The 22,797-nt window shown below is 41.8% G+C and overlaps 1 protein-coding gene across 2 annotated transcripts in view; it reads right to left on the reverse strand.

The window, feature by feature from the left end:
• CDC16 (cell division cycle 16) overlaps positions 1 to 22,797 on the reverse strand; it is a 155,362-nt gene that overhangs the window by 41,440 nt on the left and 91,125 nt on the right. For both annotated transcript variants that reach the window (XM_030201490.1, XM_030201491.1), the window contains 4 exons: positions 21,847 to 21,972; positions 11,989 to 12,141; positions 9,732 to 9,795; positions 216 to 277 (listed from right to left, as the gene is read on the reverse strand). In XM_030201490.1, coding sequence (XP_030057350.1) covers positions 216 to 277; positions 9,732 to 9,795; positions 11,989 to 12,141; positions 21,847 to 21,972 — 405 coding nt within the window. The remainder of the gene's footprint in view (positions 1 to 215; positions 278 to 9,731; positions 9,796 to 11,988; positions 12,142 to 21,846; positions 21,973 to 22,797) is intronic.

The raw sequence follows: 22,797 nt of genomic DNA on the forward strand, positions 1-22,797 counted from the left end.
ATCATTAACCTTTTATGGTAACGACTGGGTTTACTTATGGTAGCTTTAAAAAAAGGCTGGGCAACACAATTCTCTTAATCAAGTTAAAAAAACAATCATAGTATACTGCTTGAAATTATAATATTTTTCTCACCCATATGGCAAAGTACGCTTGAAAAAAGTGACCTAAAAGTCTACTTTACTTTATTGTATATACATCTTAAAATCTTACTTACTTGAGCTTTCTACACACGTGTCCTAGGTTGTTTAGTAAGGGCTCCCATTTATCAACTGTTACCTGCAAAACAATTTAATGTCACACTTTCTGACCAGCCATTTAGCCTCTGGATATAACATTTTGATGTTCAATCATTCTTCAACTTACATTCAAATCTGACAATCAATGCAATATATTCTAAACCAAAAAGCATGTTTTCTTTTTTTTTTTTTCTAGAAAAGTAATGCCTTACCTGATAACTTTCTTTCCTTTAGTGCTATCAGACCAGTCCAGATAAGTGGGCTGTGTCCGTCTACCAGCAGATGGAGACAGAAAGAAAATAGTCGTCAACTGACTCGCCCCTTAAGGGTATTATTCAGCATAGAATGTTTAGTATTTCAAATAACCAAGCAATGGCTCAAAAGCTGCCCGATGGCTAATACAGAAACAAATGTCACAAGCAGGTCATAACCTTACCAACCAGTGAGGCATTTACTCTACTCACAGGCAGAAATGTCACTGAGTCAGGAGACAAATGACATACAATAGGTTAGGGAAATTTAAAGTAAAATCAATAATATCTGAAAAATATAGCTTGTAAGTAGGGGTGGGCAACAATTAAAAATTTTAATCGAGTGATTAACTGCGCTTTATAATGGCATGCAATTGGGCCATAAAATGTCATTCAAAACCATTCTCTGGTCTAGGAAGTTTAATATATATTTACTACACCACCTCTTATGAACAGGCATAAGTGGTGTACTGTATCCAAAAACGCTTTCCATGAAGGTCCTGGCACTTCTCTCTCTCCCCCCCCAAGCCATACCCCTTCTCCCTCCCTTTCCCTCCCTCTCTCCCTGTACAGCCACAGCCCCTCAATCCTCCCTCCCATCACAGTCCCAGCCCTCTCCCCTCTCTTGAAGCACAACTTCAGCACTTTTCCTCTCCATTTCTGCAAGCAAAGCTTCAGCACTCTCCCTCTCAGCACAGCTTCATCTTTCTGCCTCCCTTCCATCATAGGCAGTCGATAAATTTAAATGTGCTGCTTAAAAAAATATAGTATATACTAAACTAAAAACAGTGGCACAAAGCTGTCTCTATTCTATTCTATTTATGGTTTAACCAGTTGTTCAAACATAGCAGTTAATTTGCATTTTCTGGAGTAGGGGTTGCCCTGCGTTTGTCTATAATTCTTTTACAGTTTCAACCTAAGTTATTGAAGACAGCAACTGCTTTACAGCATTCCATGTGGCTTGTCAATTTTCATGATTTAGAAATGTCAATTTTTTTAAAATCCAAAGCAGATGCAACTTTTAGCCAATCAAAGTTAAAGTTCTGCTTTCGTGAATTCATATCAGCACGAAAAGCTTCTTTGAATTTTATTAATGTTTATACTGGATCATCTTAAGAAGTTGTGTACTCGTGCTCCAGATGCGAAATTTTTGGTAACACGACAGAGCACAAAACGTACTTCTCACAGACAGAAAAATAAATACTCTCATGCCCTCCTCCAGTTTCACTCTCCCTCTCCTCCCTCGTTTACATCAACAGCAGTGCTCAGCTAATTTTCTCAGAGATGTGGTCCAATAGCCAAAATGAACCATGTGTAAAGTGGTGGGAGGCAGTGCCAAAATGCACCATGTGTGTGCGGGAATGGGAAAGAGACTAGGAAGCAGCGCCAAAATGCACCATGTATGTGGTTGTGTTGGGAGGAAAACTCAGAAGCTGCGGTGGTGGGAGGGAGACTCAGAAACTGCGCTGCGTGGGAGAGAGAGACTAGGAAGTAGAGCTGGAGGAGTCACCGGGAATGCATCTAAGATGGGTCAGGAGGGTTCTTCCAGTGAGTCGGGGAAGTCTCACGGGGTTTGAAAACGCATGACTTCTACTTCCTGCACCGCTGTGCCAAGAAACTGAAAATCTAGCAGTAGAGGTAAACAGAGGGGGAGAGGGGCGAGTCTGCATTTAAAAAAATATGCATAAAAAAAAAGGGCCAGTGTTAAAAATCTGTTTGCATAAAAAATTTAACGTGCTAATGGCGTTATTAACGTGTTAAATGCCCACCTCTAATTGTAAACAAAATAAAATTAATCAGCCAGGGAGGGATTCTATACTGGTCTGATAGGACTATAGGAAAGAAAGTTTATCAGGTAAGACAACTTGTCCTTCCTTAGCATCCCGTCAGACAAGTGGAGAGGAGTAGCAGCCTAATGGTTAGTGCAACGGACTGAGTCATGGGGAACTGGGTTCACTTTCCACTGAAGCTCCTTGTCAAGTCACTTAAACCTCCATTGCTCCAGGTACACATGCTTAGACTGTGAGCCTAGTAGGGACAGAGAAAGTACCTGCATATAATGTGTACAGCACTGCGTATGTCTAGTAGCACTACAGAAATGATCAGCAGTAGTAGTACAAGTAGGATGTAGCAAAGCAATGCTCACAACATAGGGTGGAACTAAAGATCGAAACACTCGAAAACAATTTTGCAAATAAAAGCATAATTAATTTCCCCAGAGAGAGAGAGAGAGAGAGAGAGAGAGAGAGAGAGAGAGAGAGAAACTGGAATAGACTTAGCGGTCCCTTTCCAGTGTTGCCCAGTAGAAAGAACCAAGGCTAATCAGGACAACTCTGGAAAGAAAAAGGGTACGGAAGAGGAGACAGAAGCAAATCCCATGATAAATCAGAATAATAGAAAATAGCACTGATAGACCATGGAGGAAATGCATAAAGCAAGAAACAAACTCAACTGGTGTTTTTCTTTGAATGGGCCTTTGAAGGTAAGAGGCTAAAGACCAAAGCACATCTGTAAAGGGAATATTGTAACTACAACGGAAGTCCTGGAAGAGTTGAATACCACTGTGCTTCCCTGTCTACGTCTATGACGACCAAGGAAAATCCAGAAGAAAATTGAAAAAGCACTTTTCGCTGACAGTAAAGAAGGGAGACCAATGAGAATGGCTATTGACTGACCTGGTGCCAAAGAGTGCCCTATTCAGACATGAAAACCCAAATGTCATGGAGTCAGCTGCTATCTGTGATACCACACAAATGTGCATCTAATGTCCCACCGACAGCTGGAACATCTGATGCCACACAGGCAGCTTGCATCTGTGCCATACAGGCAGCTTCCATAACTGGGCCAAAAAAGATAGCCACTGGAACTGTGGCTATACAGGCAGCAGGTGACACACAGGTTGGCAAAGTAACTGTAATAAACCAGCTGGCTACCAGAACAGTGCTATACAGCTGACCTGGAACACTATGACCTGTAAGCAACTGCTGAAGGTTAAGAAGAAATTTGATTATTTCAGCCACACAATGCAGCTGCAACTGTATAAGACAAATGGTTGTTGCACCCATGAAATACAAGTACTGTGCAACTCAGGTGGTTGCTACAGACATGGAAAATAGGCAGCTGCTTAAGCTCACGCGTAACCTAAATAGGATTTTAGATAGTGCTGGGGAGGAGCCAGCTGTCTTGGTACATATGGGAACCAATGACATAGGAAAATGTGGGAGAGAGGTTCTGGAAGCCAAATTTAGGCTCTTAGGTAGAAAGCTCAAATCCAGAACCTATAGGGTAGAAATTTCCGAAGTGCTACCCATTCCACGCGCAGGGCCCAAGAGACAGGCAGAGCTCCAGAGTCTCAATGCATGGATAAGGCAATGGTGCAGGGAAGAGGGTTTCAGATTTGTAAGGAACTGGGCAATGTTCTGGGGAAGGGGGAGCCTATTCCGGAAGGATGGGCTCCATCTTAACCAGGGTGGGACCAGGCTACTGGCATCGGCATTTAAAAAGGAGATAGAGCAGCTTTTAAATTAGAACCTGGGGGAAGGCCGACAGTTGTTCATAAATGCACGGTTTGTAACAAGGTATCTTTCAAAAATATCACCAAAACAGGGAAGATAGGGGTATCTCGATAGCGAGGTTGCAAAAGAGACCATAGTAGATCAGATGTCCTTAAATAAAAATCAGACAAAAGATTGCAAATTAACACTGTCAACTACTGAGCAAGATGTAAATAGAAACAACAAACTTAAGTTTGAAATGTCTATATGCAAATGGCAGAAACCTAAGAAATAAGATGGGAGAGTTAGAACATATTGCACTAAATGAAAAATTAGATATAATAGGCATCTCTGAGACCTGGTGGAAGGAGGATAACCAGTGGGACACTGTCATACTTGGGTACAAATTATACCGTAGTGATAGAGTGGATCGAATTGGTGGCGGGACAACTTTGCATGTTAAGGAGGACCTTGAATCAAATAGATTGAAAATTCTGCAGGAAACAAAACACATCTTGGAAACCCTATGGATTGAAATTCCATATGTAAAGGGGAAAAGGATAATGATAGGAGTGTACTATGGCCCCCATGGTCAGGATAAACAGACAGATGTAGAAATGTTATCAGAAATTAGGGAGGCTAACAAACTGGGCAACACAATAATAATGGGTGATTTCAACTACCTCAACATTGACTGGGTAAATGTAACATCAGGGAATGCTAGGCAGGTAAAATTCCTTGATGAAATCAAGGACTGCTTTATGGAGCAGCAGGTACAGGAGCCAAAAAGAGAAGGAAAAATTCTAGACCTAGTCCTTAATGAAGAGCATGATCTGGTGCAGGAGGTAATGGTGCTGCAAAGGTCAAAACTTTAGATCAACGGATGCTGTTGAAAAATACCATCCTAGAAGGCCAGGCCAAATATATTCTGTGTATTAAAAAAGGAGGAAGGAAGACCAAACAACAGCCGGCACGGTTGAAAAGTGAGGTGAAGGAAGCTATTAGAGCTAAAAGAAAATCCTTCAGAAAATGGAAGAAGGAACCGAATGAAAATAATAAGAAACAGCATAAGGAATGGCAAGTCAAATGCAAAGCGCTGATAAGGAAGGCAAAGAGGGAATTTGAAAAAAAGATTGCACTGGAGGCAAAAACATACAGTAAATTTTTTTTTAGGTATATTAAAAGCAAGAAGCCAGCAAAAGAATCGGTTGGACCGCTAGATGACCAAGGGGGTAAAAGGGGCAATCAGGGAAAACAAAGCCATAGCGGAGAGATTAAATTAATTCTTTGCTTTGGTCTTCACCGAGGAAGATTGGGAGAGATACCGGTGCCAGAAATGGTATTCAAAGCTGAGTCTGAGAAACTGAATGAAACCTCTATAAACATGGAGGATGTAATGGCACAATTTGACAAACTGAAGAGTAGCAAATCTCCTGGACCAGATGGTATTCATCCCCCAGGAAAAATGAACTTGCGGAACTATTGTTAGTTATATGTAATTTATCTTTAAAATCAAGCATGGTTCTGGAAGATTGGAAAATGGCCAACGTAAGGCCGATTTTTAAAAAAGGTTCCAGAGGAGATCTGGGAAATTACAGACCGGTGAGTCTGATGTCGGTGCCGGGCAAATGGTAGAGACTATTATTAAGAACAAAATTACAGAGCATATTCAAAAGCATGGATTAATTAGACAAAGCCAATATGGATTTAGTGAAGGGAAATCTTGCCTCACCAATCTATTACATTTCTTTGAAGGGGTGAACAAACACACGGATAAAGGTGAGCCGGTCGATATTGTGTATCTGGATTTTCAAAAGGCGTTTGACAAAGTACCTCATGAAAGACTCCACAGGAAATTCGACAGTCATGGGATAGGAGGTAGTGTCCTACTGTGGATTAAAAACTGGTTAAAAGAGAGAAAACAGAGAGTAGGGATAAACGGTCAGTTTTCTCAATGGAGAAGAGTAGATAGTGATGTTCCCAGGGATCTGTGCTGGGACCGCTGTTTTTTAAACATATTTTAAAATGATCTAGAGATGGGAGTAACTAATGAGGTAATTAAATTTGCTGAAGACACAAAGTTATTCAAAGTTGTTAAATCAAAAGAGGATTGTGAAAAACACAAGAGGATCTTACGAGACTGGGAGACTGGGCATCCAAATAGTAGATGTTTAATGTGAGCAAGTGCAAAGTGATGCATGTGGGAAAGAGGAACCCGAATTATAGTTACATAATGCAAAGTTCCACATTAGGAGTCACAGACCAGGAAAAGGATCTAGGCGTCATCGTTGATGATATGTTGAAACCCTCTGCTCAGTGTGTGGCGGCGGCTAAGAAAGCAAATAGAATGTTTGGTATTATTAGGAATGGAATGGAAAACAAAAATGAGGACTTTATAATGCCTTTGTATCGCTCCATGGTGTAACCGCACCTCGAATATTGTGTTCAATTCTGGTCACCGCATTGCAAAAAAGATATAGTGGAATTAGAAAAGGTACAGAGAAGGGCGATGAAAATGATAAAGGGGATAGCATGACTTCCCTATGAGGAAAGGCTAAAGTGGCTATGGCTCTTCAGCTTGGAGAAAAGAGAGCTGAGGGGAGATACGATAGAGGTCTATAAAATAATCAGTGGAGTGGAACGGGTCAAAGTGAATCGCTTGTTTACTCTTTCCAAAAATACTAGGACTAGGGGGCATGCAATAAAGCTACAAAGCAGTAAAATTAAAACGAATCAGAGAAAATATTTCCTCACTCAACGTGGAATTAAACTCTGGAATTTGTTGCCAGAGAATGTAGTAAAAGCAGTTAGCTTAGCAGGGTTAAAAAAAAAAAAAAGGTTTGGACCGCTTCCTAAAGGAAATGTCCATAGACCATTATTAAAATGAACTTGGGGAAAATCCACTGCTTATTTCTAGGATAAGCAGCATAAAATGTATTGTAAGTTTTTGGGACCTTGCCAGGTACTTGTGACCTGAATTGGCCACTGTTGGAAACAGGATGCTGGGCTTGATGGACCTTAGGTTTGTCCCAGTATGGCAATGTACTCTCAGTAGTACTGACAGTTATTGCAACTATGGAAACTACCTTGATATTGAAAGTATGCAAAACAGGTGACTGTTGCAACTACACAGCAGAGGTAGTGGTATCAGGAGCCACACAGATTGATGTTGTAGGACAGCTAGACTGGCAGCCACTTTAGGAGAACAACCCAGACACTTTCTGCAATTGTAAAACCTAGAAGGCTGCCATCCCGTACAAAGGAGTTAGATGCCACTATCATGTAACACAGATGGTTGCTGCCATTGTGCAACATGCTTGAATGTCACCGCTGTGCAATACGAATGAGTGCAGTAAGAGTGCAACCTTGGTGATTGATACCACCGTGCAATCCATGTGGTTGGCGCACTGAATAGTCCAGGTGGGTGTTATCAATGGTGGGTGCAAATGTGCAACCCAGGGACTGTGAAGCCCAGGAAGACACAGTATAAGCTGTGCACTATATGTGGAACCACAGCTGAATGGAAAACCTTTGCAATTCGGCAAATGAGCCCGCTCCGAATTATCACTGGTCACCAAACGTCTTCAGCTGCATTATTTCCTTAACTGAAAAATAGTGCTACCATGCTGAGTTTGGTAAGCCAGAAGGGTAACTTATGTTGAAGCAGACTGCACCCATCTAATCTGGTAGAACACAGCCAAGCAGGTGAATTGCACAGCTTTGACCAGATAGAAAAAGAAGAGTGAAAAATCACAACTGACTTTACCTTAAAATGAGCCAACTGGGACAGCTCTATCCTTAGTTGAACAATTCAGATCAGAAGAATTTTATTATTATTATATATTTTTTTAAAGAATAATACTGGTGAAGGAAAAAGCAAGTTAGCCTATTTATGCTAAAATATAGTCAGCCGGCTGGAAAAGATAATAGTTAATTATTAACTATTAAAAAACAAACAAACCAACAAACAAACAAACACTGATGTTAGGAACTCCAAACAGAAAAAAACTTGCAAAACTAATGCAGTTAACTGCAATTGATGACTGCTGCGCATGAAGAATAGAATTAACTTAATTGATATTCAAATTAAACAGAGATAAAAGTAGTAGCATCTGTAATCTACTATTCAGTCAGCTGCTGTAACCATTAAGGTGACTGTACCAGAAACTACAAAATTAAATCAAATTGCAGTTGGAACTAGAAAACCTGATGTAGAGAAACAGCAGGATAAAAGCTCTTAACTTAAAATCTCAAAGAGATACCCAGAATGGACCCATTAAGAGCTATTAGCTCAGGAACTAAGGACAATTAGCTAACCTCAGGATTCACACCTGAGAAAGAATAAAAAGGAGAGACTCAGTTTTGGGGGTATTTTTTGTTGTTGTTTGGGGGGGGGGGGGGGTGTTGCTGTTTTGGGTTTTTTTTAAACTTAAGGCGCACTAATACATGCCAGAACCTGCCTACTTTGACCCAACACTGAGGAAACTAATGACATAGAAACAGGAGCAGCTAATCCTCCACATAGTCACAGAGAAATATTAGCTGCTTACAGACAGTCATACAGAAATAAACAAGCCAGATACCCACGTGTACTTAATAAGGAACAGAGGCACAAAAAAATATTAGAACACTAAATAACAGAAATAAATCAGACTGGGTTCATCAAATGCAGGCTGACTTCCAAGGGAGACGTTTGTGGTCTGAGGGAGGGTGGAGGGAGGGAGGTATCTTAGAGGCCTCCAAGATACACCTCAGCTCCATAGCACCCCAACTCAACTAAAAACATAGCTGAGATGTTGGTTCAGAAGGACAAGTCAAATAACCGCCCCCCACACACAACTGAAACTCAGCATAAAACTAGTTCAAGAGCACAAAACCCTAAAAGAATAGTTAAAGCTCAACTGAAACTAGTTAGAAACTAGGTTAGGAACAGAGTGGTTAGCTTGTCATCCATCCATTTGTGAAACAGAGAAATACTGGACATTCTATGCTGCATTATACCCTTAAGGGGTGAATCACATGAGAACTATTTTCTTCCTCCGTCTCCATCCACTGGTAGATGGACACAACCCACTTGTCTGGACTGGTTTGATAGGATGCTAAGGAAATTAGATTTTGTACAAGATATTTGTAATAATGAAAATATTTGAGGCATTCACATCCTAGCTTTAGATTGAAATATTTAGTGAATTTGTTTAAATATGTAAGATAGATATCTACTGATGCCATACTGGAGTTTTAAGAGTACAATATGTTGTGCTTCACTTATGAAGAAGGGAAGGAGTCTTTTGGAATATAGGCAGGAATCACAATGCATAAACACATCCGAGAAAGACGCCGATCTGAACCACCCTTCCCTGAGAAGACTTCAGCATATGAATGGAGACCAATCAATAGAAGGCCCATCATACTGAAGTGCTCATTTTCAAAGCACACAGACTTACAAAGTTATATAATGTTGTAAGTCTATGTGCTTTGAAAATGAGCCTCTATGAGTCATGGGTAGGGACAGCATGGGGGGAGAGGTGCAAACAGGGCAACTGCTCTGGGTCCATGCCTACCTACAGCTGAATAAGATAGTCTGTTGGTGGGCTTTGGGGCCCCCTACTAAAATTTCTGCCCTGGGCTCCAACATGTTTAACACTGTCCCTGCTCATGAGTAAGCAAAATATTCATGTGTGGGGTAGGGCAAGAGCTGAAAAGGAAAACAGATTTCACAGAATAAAAAATGGGTGTCAGGTGAATGTACCTCATTTCCAATGGCTTTGATTTTCTCAAGAGCATCAAGAAACCACTTTTCTGCTGTTTTCCAACTGAAATAAAACAAATATTATTTGAGCTATTTAATAATATTTTTCCACAGCTAATAAAATATTTATTGATAAATTCAGATTGGACTTGTGGCACAGGCCATAAAAGGCCTGGGTTCAAGTCTCCTATTGATCAGTAAAGGTTGCAAAGGCGGCATGCTTAATCCCAAGGAGAAATGGTATGGCTGCCACTACTTCCACAACACTTACCAGGCAAAAGAGTGGGACTGAGATTAAGTTTCAGAGAAAATCTTCCTTCATCCTTCCTTTCCACAAAATACACTTGAGTTGCACAAACATGCACTGGGTAGTGTGCAACAAAAGGAAAAAATGGCAGGTAAAAAAAAAAAATTCTATGCTTCTAAAGTGTCAACTATGTTGAATTGCTCTAGCACACAATGGGGCTCATTTTCAAAGCACTTAGACTTACAAAGTTTCATAGGTTACTATGGAACTTTGTAAGTAAGAGCTTTGAAAATAAGTCTCCCAATGTTTCAGTTTGATAACTGTTATCTTTTCAGCATTTTCCAAAAGCTCTAGGTGTCCTATGTGCTATTAAACATTACTGTACACCCTTTACAGAATGAAACAAGCATTCCCAGATACAGGGATATAAAATGCTCTTATCAAAACAGGAAGAGAATCAGCTTTAATAGATAGAACCTCAATCATATACTTTTAAGCACATTTTCAGCAGAGTTACCAGTTTGTCTCAGAATATTCAAAAAAACAAAGATTTTTCATCAATTCCAGCTTTCTTTGTCGACTAGCTTTCAATAATGATGCTTCTAATTGATGAGAGTATTTTATATCCTTGTATCTGGGAAAAATGCAAAAAAAAAGAGCAATCTTTGGGACTGGATTTGTCAGAAGATGGTCTAAATATATCAGAAGTTTAGGATCCTTCTAGACAGCCTTTTCCATTTACTTTGGCAGCATCATTTGTGTCATGATGTTGCCAAAGAGAAGACGACCATCTTTTCTTTTCTCTGTATAGTCACTTGAAAATATAATTTAAAAAACTAAAAAATAAAAAAAAAGAACACAAAGTTTTCAGGCTCAACAAATTAGTTTTTCCAGATGTCGATAAAATCACTCAGAAAGGAGCAGACTGTGCTTATTACTTTGTCCTACGGTCCTTCAAATTTGGGGCCTGATTTTTTTTCAGAAATTTCCCTGTTAATATAATAATTGCAAGTATATCTTTTTAAAACCATCACAGTTTCATAGCTCTATCTGGTAGCAATGCTTAAGACTGCAGTTTATACAAGTCTGAAATAATATGGCTTAGGTTTGCAGCCATTTAATTTTCTTGCTAAATGTTTTTCTTGTATATTGTTCTCCCTAATAGACACTGTCTTCAAACAAAGGACTTTAAATATATTGCCATAATATTTCTCATTCAAGTATTGTACTTGTTGTTATTATTGTTAAATTGTATAAACATAAAATAAAAAAGATAATAAAGAAACTTATCCACAATTCCCCTCAATTTAAAAAAATGGTCCTTCGGTTCTTCTGCAAGCCTATGGCAATCAAAACACAGTATGGCTCCCTATTTTAACATAACTTACTTTTTTTCTGAAAGTGGATGCATGGCTATGAGGAACAGATGCGTGAGGGCACCCTGTGTGGGGTTGGGTGGTGTCTGAGTGAACGGTGGAGTATATAAGCCTATGGAGGGGGTATGCAAGGGGATAAAAGCAAGGTGTATCTTTCTGTACTATGGATCTCAAGTTGGGTGGGGGAAGTGTTGTCTTGTAAGGTACCCTTTTGGCACCACCATTCACCAGGTGCTTCAGTATTTGTAATTCTTTCCAACCCAACTGTAACCAGAAAGAATTATACATAATGAGAATGTCTGCCTGGAAGCAAAATTTTAAACACACAGTCAAATTTGGAATGGGTAGGAGGAAAAAGATGAAAAAAAGGAGAAATGATGAGTTCAAAAATGGGCCAGACTGAATGAAAGACTCTAGAGAAATAAAGCTCTCACCATAAAAGGGCTCAATCTATTTCTACGGGATAAGCAACTTTTGCATTTGAGAAAAAGCAAACTGATACATTGAAAACAGAAGTTAGGGAACTGTTCTTTTCAAACTGTCTCTCCCTTCTTCTCTACTCTCTTGGTCAGAAACTCAGAGCCAAGACAAAACACATACACACACAGACAAGACAGTTCATTAAATAACTTACTCTCCATTCTGAAATGCCACCACACCAACTTCGTGCATCATAAAAGGATCTTCGGGTGCAATGCTTAAAGCCTGGCTAAAAAATCTTTCTGCTAACTTGGAATTATTGGTTAAACCATATTCTAGACCAATGTATAGCATTGGCAAGTGGCACCTGTAAGAAAGGTAAAAAAGGAAGATTAGATGTAATTAAAAGAACTACATATCAATGACTATATAGTTTTTATATACTTTATTTCTTTACTGGTACTTCAAACATAACATTGGAACAAATCAGAAGGTACAGTTACAAAACCACCCAAAATCCCTCCACAAAAATCTAAAACACATTGACGTAGTGACAAAGTTTTGAATTTACCATCCCTTCTAAATAACCTTTTCCCTCTTCCCCCCACCTTCCTCTTGAATGTTCAATCTCAGAGTCCAAAATGTACAACTAAAAAGAGAAAAACGCTGATATACTGAAATTGAATCACACCTAACAGTCCAAATAGAAAAAGATACCATGGTGCAGCATTACAGCTTCCCACATGGAACACATGTCCATTTAGCAAGATATTGCTCTCTATAACCCTGAAGGTCCAAGGTTATCTTCTCAAATGATTGTAATTCCTTACGTGTGGCAACCCATCCTGCTACTGATGGGCCTGGTTTTTGCTTCTAATTGCAAGCAACTGCCATTTTCACTGCTAGGGTTAAGGAGGAAGCGACTGTGGAATGTTGGGGATGAATAGTCAAGTCAGCAGGAAGCACACCCAACAGGCACCTTAGTTTATCTCCTACCCAATCAGACTATAGTTTTTTTTTTTTAAATATACTATTCCTCAGATCCAGCACACCCAGATTTATGTGCAGACCGAAGAATAGGATATGCTGAAAACATTTTAAATGTCTTGTAATAAAAGTTTCTAAAACAGATACCAATGGTTTTAAAAGAAACTGCATTCACAGTTTACCGTGCAGTACACACCTTGCAATAATTCTTATCTTGTACCAGTCCAAAATTCTACTATATTTACACTCCTCTACTATATTTATAGAAATTCTTTAAGTCATCCCTCTGTAACTAGCATCATAATTACCCCTTATACTTCTTGGGTTTGTATCCAGCCTTATCAAACCCAAAAACAGCTTAAAAACAGATTAATGAAAATACAACACATTTTATTTTTTATTTTATTTTGTTACATTTGTACCCCGCGCTTTCCCACTCATGGCAGGCTCAATGCGGCTTACATATTGTATACAGGTACTTATTTGTACCTGGGGCAATGGAGGGTTAAGTGACTTGCCCAGAGTCACAAGGAGCTGCCTGTGCCTGAAGTGGGAATTGAACTCAGTTCCCCAGGTCCAAAGTCCACCACCCTAACCACTAGGCCACTCCTCCAATCCAACACATAATCAAATATTAATACAATTCAAAACATCAAATACAATCCATAAAAATGTAATAATCAATTAGATCGTACTCTTTATTCTCACTAGAGGAAAGATTCAGTTCAGATAAAATAATTAAAACATCAGATTTATTAATATGACTTATCACCCTAAATCAAAACTCAGATACACCTATACAAACTCAATGTAATTAGCCCGATCGAACACTTTCTCTGCGTCTAAAGAAAGCAGCCAGAGAGAAACGTTCATAGCCTGCGCACCATAAATAATATGTAATGCTCAGTGAATGTTGTCAAATGTTTGGCAGCCATGGACAAATCCCATCTGATTTTCATGTACCAGTTCCAGCAAAACCTGATGAAGATGACAGGCTATTATTCTGGTGAAGATTTTATAGTCAGACCCTAATAAGGAAACAGGAGTTTATTTATTTTTTTTATTTTTTCTTTGTTACATTTGTACCCCGCGCTTTCCCACTCATGGCAGGCTCAATGCGGCGGACAATGGAGGGTTAAGTGACTTGCCCAGAGTCACAAGGAGCTGCCTGTGCCGGGAATCGAACTCAGTTCCTCAGTTCCCCAGGACCAAAGTCCACCACCCTAACCACTAGGCCACTCCTCCACTTGCAGAAGTAGATCCTTGCTGGGCTTGGGCAAGACAGTAATGGTAGCCAGGTTCCAAGTCTCCAGCAAGGGATCCCCACCATCAAAAGAATCAAATACCTGTAAAAGCATAGGGGCTAAAACTGAACGAAAACATCCTAGAGACCTCCTCAAGGCTGATGGGAAAGGGCCTGCTGCGCAGATTCAGACAGCTCGGTCAACTGCTTCCCCTCTAAATAAGAAGAGATCTCCGCCGCTGTCAGTTGAATATCTGGGGTATAAATGGTTTCATAGAACTGAACAAACAGCGCCTGCAACGTCTGAGGGTCTGTATGCACTCCCCTAGTCATCTTGCAGGCTCCCCACATATATCTGCAACAGTTGTTGCTTGAGCTTAGAAGTGAGAAGTTGACTAGACTACTCCCTGGTCATCTTGCGGGCTCCCTACATATGTCCGCAAGACTTGCTGCTTGAGCTTAAAAGCAAAAAGGCAACTAGCTTTATTACCAAACTCACAGTGAGCCTGGCAGACCCGCTGAAGCTGCTCTGAGATTATCTGCCAACTGGAAATCATTAAGCACAAGCCGAAGTCGATATGCCTGGTCCTCCATGTCAGACCGTCCTCCCCCCTGGCATGATTATTTATTTATTTATTGCATTTGTATCCCACATTTTCCCACCTATTTGCGGGCTCAGTGTGGCTTACAATAAGACATGGATAATAGAAATACATTTGTTACGACTAGGTTATGGATTACATTGAACAGAATTGTGCGAGACATTCGAATATCAATGGGAGTATAACAATGGGACATCAACATAGAAACATTAGAAGGAGACAATAGGAAAAAAGGGCACTGTTAGAAACCTAGGCATATAGTGTACATAGTTCTGTGAGTAAATGAATGATTGACTGGATAAAGGGATGAGGGATCAGAAGTGGATGTGTATTGAATTGGTGAACAGTGAGTGTGGTTTCTATGTGTTTTGGCTCTTTCCGTAAGTTTGTTCAAACAGGTGAGTCTTCAGTAGTTTACGGAAGGAGGCTTGTTCGTTAATCGTTCTTAGGTTGCGCGGTAATGTATTCCGAGACTTCGTGCTCATGTAGGAAAAGGTTGACGCGTGTATCGTCTTGTACTTCAAGCCCTTGCAAGTTGGGTAGTGAAGGTAGAGGTGAGTTCGGGATGATCTTTTGGCGTTTCTGGGTGGTAGGTCTATTAAATCAGTCATGTACGCTGGGGCTTCACCGTAAATGATCTTATGGACTAATGTGCAAATTTTAAAAGTAACGCGGTCCTTGAGTGGAGGCCAATGTAGTTTCTCACGCAGTGGTTTTGCCCTTTCATATTTAGGTTTTCCGAAGATGAGCCTGGCTGCTGTGTTCTGGGCTGTTTGAAGTTTCTTCAGTATTTGCTCTTTGCAGCCTGCTTATAATGAGTTGCAGTAATCCAAGTGGCTAAGGACGAGGGATTGCACTAGGCTGCGGAAGACGAATCTTGGGAAGAATGGTCTTATCCTTTTCAATTTCCACATGCTGAAGAACATCTTCTTGGTTATGTTGTTTGCGTGAGTTTCGAGTGTTAGGTGGCCGTCGATAGTCACTCCGAGGATTTTTAGCGTTTCTGAGATTGGAAGTTTTAGGTTTGGTGTGTTTATCACGTTGAATTCAGTTGTGTTGTATTGGGAGGTGAGTATCAGGCATTGGGTTTTTTCTGCGTTTAGTTTCAGGCGGAATGCATCTGCCCATGTGTTCATGATATGTAGACTTTGATTGATTTCGTTGGAGATTTCTTTGGTGTCTTGTTTGAATGGGATGTATATTGTCACATCGTCGGCGTACATGTATGGGTTGAGGTTGTGGTTTGATAGGAGTTTTGCTAGAGGGATCATCATTAGGTTGAATATGGTTGGCGATAGAGGTGATCCTTGTGGGACTCCACATTCAGGTATCCATGCCTTGGACGTGGTTGAATTTGATGTGACTTGATACGAGTGCAGGGTTAAGAACCCCTTGAACCAATTCAGGACATTTCCTCCGATGCCAAAATATTCAAGTATGTGTAGTAGGATTCCATGGTCAACCATGTCGAAGGCGCTTGACATGTCAAATTGTAGGAGGAGTATATTGTTGCCAGTTGCAATTATTTGTTTGAATTTAGTCATAAGGGTGACTAATACTGTTTCTGTGCTGTGATTCGAACGGAATCCTGATTGGGCATCATGCAGTATTGAATGTTTGTCTAGATAGCTTGTGAGTTGTTTAGTTACCATACCTTCGGTTATCTTGGTTATTAGTGGTATGGATGCTATTGGCCTGTAGTTGGTTATTTCGCTCGTGTTTTTCTTTGTGTCTTTAGGAATTGGTGTGAGTAAGATTTTTCCTTTTTCTTTTGGGAAGAGTCCATTTTGTAGCATGTAGTTTATGTGGTTAGTTAGGTTTATTATGAATTGTTGAGGAGCAGATTTCATGAGGCTATTTGGACATATGTCTAGTTTGCAGTTGGATTTGGCATATTTTTTGAGAGTTTTGGAGATGAGGTCTTCTGATAATAGTTCAAATTCGGTCCAGGTTCTGTCTGCTGGGTGTGTTCCTTCTTCTGGATCTAGACAGTCTAGGAGAGTGGTGTCTTCTGTAGGGCTGGCGGGTGTTTTGCGTCGTAATAGTACAATTTTCTCCTTGAAGTGTTTTGCAAGGTTGTCGACACTTGGTATGTCTTTGCCATTGGTTGTAACAGGTGTGGTGTCTAACAGTTTGTTCACGAGGTTGAAGAGTTTATGTGTGTCTTTGTAATTTGGTCCTATTAATGTTTTATAATGTAATATTTTTGTCTGTTTGATGGTGTATTTGTATTTTCTCCGAAGTTGTTTCCAGTCATTTAGTGTTTGTTCGTCTCTCTTTTTGTTCCAGGCTCGTTCAAGTCTCCTGACTTGTGTTTTCAGTTTTTTCAGCTCTTCGGTGAACCATGGATTTGCATTTTTCCTGTGTGATGTTCTGGTTTGGGCTGGGGCAATTTTGTCTAATGTTGTTGTGCTTATATCGTCCCATTCTTGGAGGAATTGGATGGTGTCAGCGTTTGTAGTCCATTCGTTCTGGTAGATTTGTTGCCAGAATGTTGTAGGGTCTATTTTTCCTCTCGTTGTGTAGGTTGTTCGCTCATGTTTATTGATTGTGTTTAGTTGTGTTTTTCACCAGTAAAGAGTGACGTTTGCTTTATGGTGGTCTGACCATAATGTGGGTGTCCATCTTGTGTTAGTGAGTGTGATAGTTGAGTCCGGTTTGAGCCTATTTGTGTCCTTTTTCGTGGGTTGGTTGTAAGTTGGGTGTTTGCAGATCCCAGAGTTGTAGGAATTCTTTGAATTCTCGTGTACTTGGTAGGGTGTCATCTTCTAGGTGTAAGTTGATGTCACCTAGTATGAGGATGTTTGAGGCTGATATGCAGGTATTCGAGATGAAATCCATGAGTTGTGTTTAGGTGTCTTGCCATTTTCCTGGTGGCCTGTAGAATAGGATTGTGTTAAGGTGTCCTATTAGGCTTGGATGGTTGATTCTTGTCGATGCAATTTCAAGTTGTGGTGAGGTAGATTCGCCTGTGATTGTGATGGTGTATTCAGGTTTGTATATTATAGCTATTCCGCCTCCTCTTTTTTCTCCATTTCTTGTCCAGTGCGTGATTTTGTATTCTGGTGGGCATGTTTGTAGGATGGCGGGGTCTGTAGGACTATGGAACCAGGTTTCTGTGATAAATAGGAGGTCTAGTTTGTCTGTGGTAATCCAATCTAGTATGTCTACTGAGTTGCTTACTGCTGATCTTGCATTGACGTATCCTAGTTGGATTGGGTGATGTGGTTCCACGGTGGGGTTTGATGTGTTTATTTTTATTAACTGTCTGTTTCTTCAGTGGTTGAATTTGTGGTTGTCATTGTTTTCCTTATTTTGTCGGTGATGTACATATCCGGGGTTTATTCCAGTTGGTTGGTTGATGTGTCTTTGATTTGGTAGGTTGTTTAAAGGTTGTGCATAAGATTGGTGATATGTAAGTGGGTTGTTGTGGTTATTGTTTTGGGTGTGCATTGTGTGTGTGTGAGTGTTATGGGGATTGTGAGTAGTGGGGTTGTTGTTGTCTAGGTTGTGGGTTGTGTTTGCGTGTAAGAATATAATGAGACACTGGATGGTTATGAGTGTATTGCTGGTGTTCATTTCTATGTGTTGGGCGCTGTGACAAATAGGCATCTGGTGTACATTTGAGTGATACAAAGTTTACAATTGCATTTGAGCTTGGCTACAATTCAAGCGAGGTAGTGCTAACATTTTCAATTAAGCTTAGCAACAATTTAATTTAAAGCTGGCAGCAGTTCAGTGCTAGGCAGGCGCAGTGTTGCTTACATTTGTATTTAAGTATGGCAACAATTTAATTTAGAGCTTGGCAATAGTTTATTACTGGGCAGGCCTACACTGAATGCTTGCCAACAGTTCACTATCAGGCATATGAGGTAGTATTTGCATTTGCGTTTATCTTAGCAGCAATTTAATTTGAAGCATGGCAACAGTTAAAAGGTGCTATGTTCGCATAGGACACTGTTGCTTTCAGTTAGAGTAAGCAGAGCAAAGCAGGGTAAAGCGAGGATTTTTAAATTATGTAAAAGCTAAAAGCTAAAGCAGTGCATGCATGCTTGCTTAGTAACAGTTCGCTATTAGATAAATGAGGTAATATTTGCATTTGCATTGGTCTTAGCAGCAATTTAATTTAAAGCATGGCAACAGTTAAAGGTGCTATATTGGCATAGGATACAGTTGCTTTCAGTTTAAGGTAAGCAGAGCAAAGCAGAGTAGAGCGAGGATTTTTAAATTATGCTGAAGCAGTGCATGCATGCAGTATTTTATTACTCTGTTCAGCTACGGCAGGCAGCTCCTGTTCCAGACAGGTTGGCCCTCTCAGTCGATCTTAGTTATCAACGGTCGGCTTTGGCGTCCCGAACGGCGGCCACAGGGACCAGTGGCTCGGTTGTCTGGTCAGAGGAGAGCTCGACCTGCTCCCAGCGATCCTCCGGACTCGTTCCTGCGTCTTGACCAGTCCTCGGCGTTGCGTGGCCTCAGGTCGCCGGTTGATCAGCCACTAGCGCTGGGCTCGGTGGGTCAGGTCCTGCGGTCCCCGCTGGGTTCGTTGGTCAAGCTCTACAGTCCTGCTGGGGTTCGGCGAGTCGGGTTTTGCAGCTCCGTTGCTTTGCGTTCAGCGGCGTCCCTCTCTGCAAGGCGCTCGGAGCCGTCAGGTCAGTTACGGCTTATTTGTTTTCTTCCAGCCGTCGGCCGCGGCCCGGAGGATCAGACCCGGCGTTTGTCTCCAGGTCGGGTCAGGTCCCCCGATTCAGGAAGGTTAATTAATCCGAACAGGGGCCTTGACTTCAGCGCTGTCCGAACCCTTCCGGTCCGGTCAGGGCGCTCGTCGCTACCTGGATGACCCAGCGAGTTCGATGGGCCGCGTGGCGTGGTCAGCTCTTCCGAGCCTCGTCGGCTGCCCTCCAGATCCTTGCCTAGTTGGATTTTTCGGTACGGCAGGAATCAGCCATGGTCCGGTTCCCTCCCGGTCCGTTCCGGTCCGGTCGAGGGCGGCCCAGGTGGTCAGTTCGTCTGGGGGTTCGGGAGCTCGGCGAGGGAGCTTCTTATCTGTCGGCCATCTTTTAGGATCTCTGAGGAGTAAGGAGAAGTGCCTGTTGTAATTTTTTGTATTGCTTTGAAGGCATTTTTGCTTTTATCCTTGTATTTGTTGCTAATGAACTGCTGAATTGGAATGTCCTCCTCACATCATCTGCTTGTTAGTTGATCACTTTTCCAAGCTACTTATATGAGTCCAAAGTGTCCCCTCTCAAGCAAACCGAGTTGTGCGCACATATGCTTGGAGGGCTATAAAATGACCATGCAATTCCGCCTTCAGGCCTTCCCAGAGGATCCTGGGGGACACCTCCCCATTGTCGTTCAACTGAAGATAATCATGTAAGTGGGCCTCTAACTCGGCCAGGCATCAGAGAGTAACGCATCATTGAGACGCCAATGAGGGGTCGCACTCTGGGCCTGGGTGAGCAACAGCTGAAGCAGCACCAAGGCATGGTCAGACCACATTTGGAATTCAATTCTGTGATAACGAGCAAGTCGGAAATTAAAGAGATCCCCACGCAAAAATCAATGCGGGACAATGCGCCACAAATCCAGAAGTTGCCATCCCGCCAAAATATTACGCAACAGATTGCGGTCCCTTTGTGTATATTGTATACTAGCCGTTGAGCCCGTTAAAACGGGCTAGTGGGTCGCCACTGCCCCCTCCCCCCTCCGAGTTCGCCACTGTCAGTACCCCCCCCCCCCCCGAGTCGCTGTTGCCACCCCTCCACCTGGCCCATCTCTTCGCTATTCAACTTACATCTCCGCAGCAGGCAGATCAGCTGAGCTCCCGTCGGCCTTCCTTCTCTGCCTGTGTCCCGCCCTCGTGTGATGTAACGTCGGCGAGGGCGGGACACAGGCAGGGAAGGAAGGCCAACGGCAGCTCAGCTGATCTGCCTGCTGCGGAGATGTAAGTTGAATAGCGAAGAGACGGGCCAGATGGAGGGGTGGCGGCAGCAGCGACTCCGGGGGGGGGGGGGGGGGGGGGGGGGGGGGGCGGGCCCCGGGGGGGGGGGGGGGGGGGGGAGCGGTGGCGACCTCGGCGGTTCCCTCCCCTTCATGCAGTTTCCCTCTCTGTCCCGCCCCCCGTCATCACGTATTGACGTGGGGGCGGGACAGAGAGGGAAGTCTCTACTGCGCATTTGCGAGTGAGTACGGTCACTCGCCGTTTATATGTTTGATTAGAGGTAGAGTTGTCAAGTGCTGGATTCAGGGTCAAATTGAAATCCCCTCCCAACGTTATCGCCCTCTCTCCATTAAGGAGGAGCTGATCTAATTGCCCCAGAAAATCCCCATAGTCACTATTGGGGGCACAGACATTGACCAATGTATACAGTTGTCCATCCAAGAGCAGTATTACCAGTAAATATCTCCCCTGTTTATCCCGTTTTACTTTCTGTATCTGCCAAGGCCTGGAATCATTAAAAGCAATCAGCACCCCTCTAGTTTTGGTACCCTCAGTATTGAAAGCAAAGTAAATGGGATAATGGTGCAAGCACTGGCTTCAGATGTGTCTCCTGGACCAGGGTGACATCCACTTTCAGTCAAAGCAGCTCTTGAAAGGCTCTTCATAGGCACATTCAGTCCTCGAACATTGAGGAGCACCAATGAGAGGTCATCCAGATCAAGGAAAGCAGGAATCACCACCATCGTGCCCCAGCTCTCTGCTCATCCTAAACCATTCACCCACCACACAATCCATATTCAGCCATACCCTGTCCCAAACCCCTTCCACCCCTCTCCTCTCTCTCTCCCTAACCCCCCCTATATCAACCTGGGACATCCCTGTAAATACTCGTGGAAGCCTGCCTCTCCCTGCGTTTGAGTTTGACTGTTTGGTTTAGGTTTCCTACAGCTGCTCCTCCCTAAGAACACAGCCGTTTCCTTCCTGAGACTTGGCTGTTGCTTCCCCAGGTAGGCATGCTTTCACTACTTTTCTAACTGTGTCCCATGACTTTCAGAAAAGATTTCAAGGGTTCACTGATTAAATGACCTGCCTTCACACTCCTTCCTCAGACTGTGATCAACTCAACTGATCACAAGATCAATTCTCTTCTGCTACTCAGTATCTGAGAATCTACAGTAAAGTCTTATGCAATAGCAGAAAGCACCGATGACATTGTTAAAGAGATATTCAGACCTGAAAAGTTTTATGAAATAAGTCACAAAGCTCCCCCCCCCCCATCTTCTAAAAACTCTGCGCACATACCCTTTCATTAGCTGTGCTGCTGTAAAGTAGGCAGCCATTGCTTGGTCATGCTCACTCTCAACCGCAAACGAATGTCCATAAGCTATCCATGCTGGCCCGTACGTTCGTTCCAGTGTTGTAGCTTTACTAAAACAAAATAGAATATGCAGACTCTCAGTGAACCAGTATAACTAAGCTTATAAAAGATATACTTCACGAGGCCAGCTCAGTGGCTCACAATGCAGGTTTGGATTCCCTGTGCACATGCAGTAGAGATATTATTATGGTTAACCCCTCTGACCAATAAGCAGTTGAGAAAGTTATAGGTATAGCAGCAACATAGCTAAAGAGAGAAAATGAGCATCCTCCAAATACATACATTAGAAAAAGGCAAGGCACAACTTGTAAAGCAAATTATCCAGGTAAATTGATCTGTCTGAAAATTATTCTTGCTCAATCTGGTTAAAAATGTGTGTTGGCTTCCATAGCATGCACTTTTACAGTTTGACTGGAGCATGCTTGCTATTTTATCATTCATCTTTTCAAACAAAAAAGCAAAAACAAAGTACACAATAGCTTTTAACATGTATATGTTACATTAATTTTCAAAGAGAAAAACTATGCATTGTTTCTATTTGAAAATTAGTGTAAAATACACAAGAGATTTGATGGGGAGATGGCCCAGCCATCTCCCCCATCAGTTTTAAAACTAGGACAAGCTAAAGAATGTAAAATATTTTGTAACGAATGATACACTACCTACTGTAACATCAATATAGATAATTACTTTGCACCAGTAGAACCAGTTTCCAATGCTTAAGTCTTCACATCTTCTGTTATAGCAAACCCCAATTAACTCAGTTTCAAAAATTTGCCTTAACAAAGGCCATAGAGCCTGTCTAGTCTAATCATAATAGTTTAGCTGATGTGGAAATTCTTAGATGAAGAATCCAACTGCTTCTGTTGTACAAA

This window comes from Microcaecilia unicolor, chromosome 4 (assembly GCF_901765095.1).
Source record: "Microcaecilia unicolor chromosome 4, aMicUni1.1, whole genome shotgun sequence".
Classification (NCBI taxonomy): domain Eukaryota; kingdom Metazoa; phylum Chordata; class Amphibia; order Gymnophiona; family Siphonopidae; genus Microcaecilia; species Microcaecilia unicolor.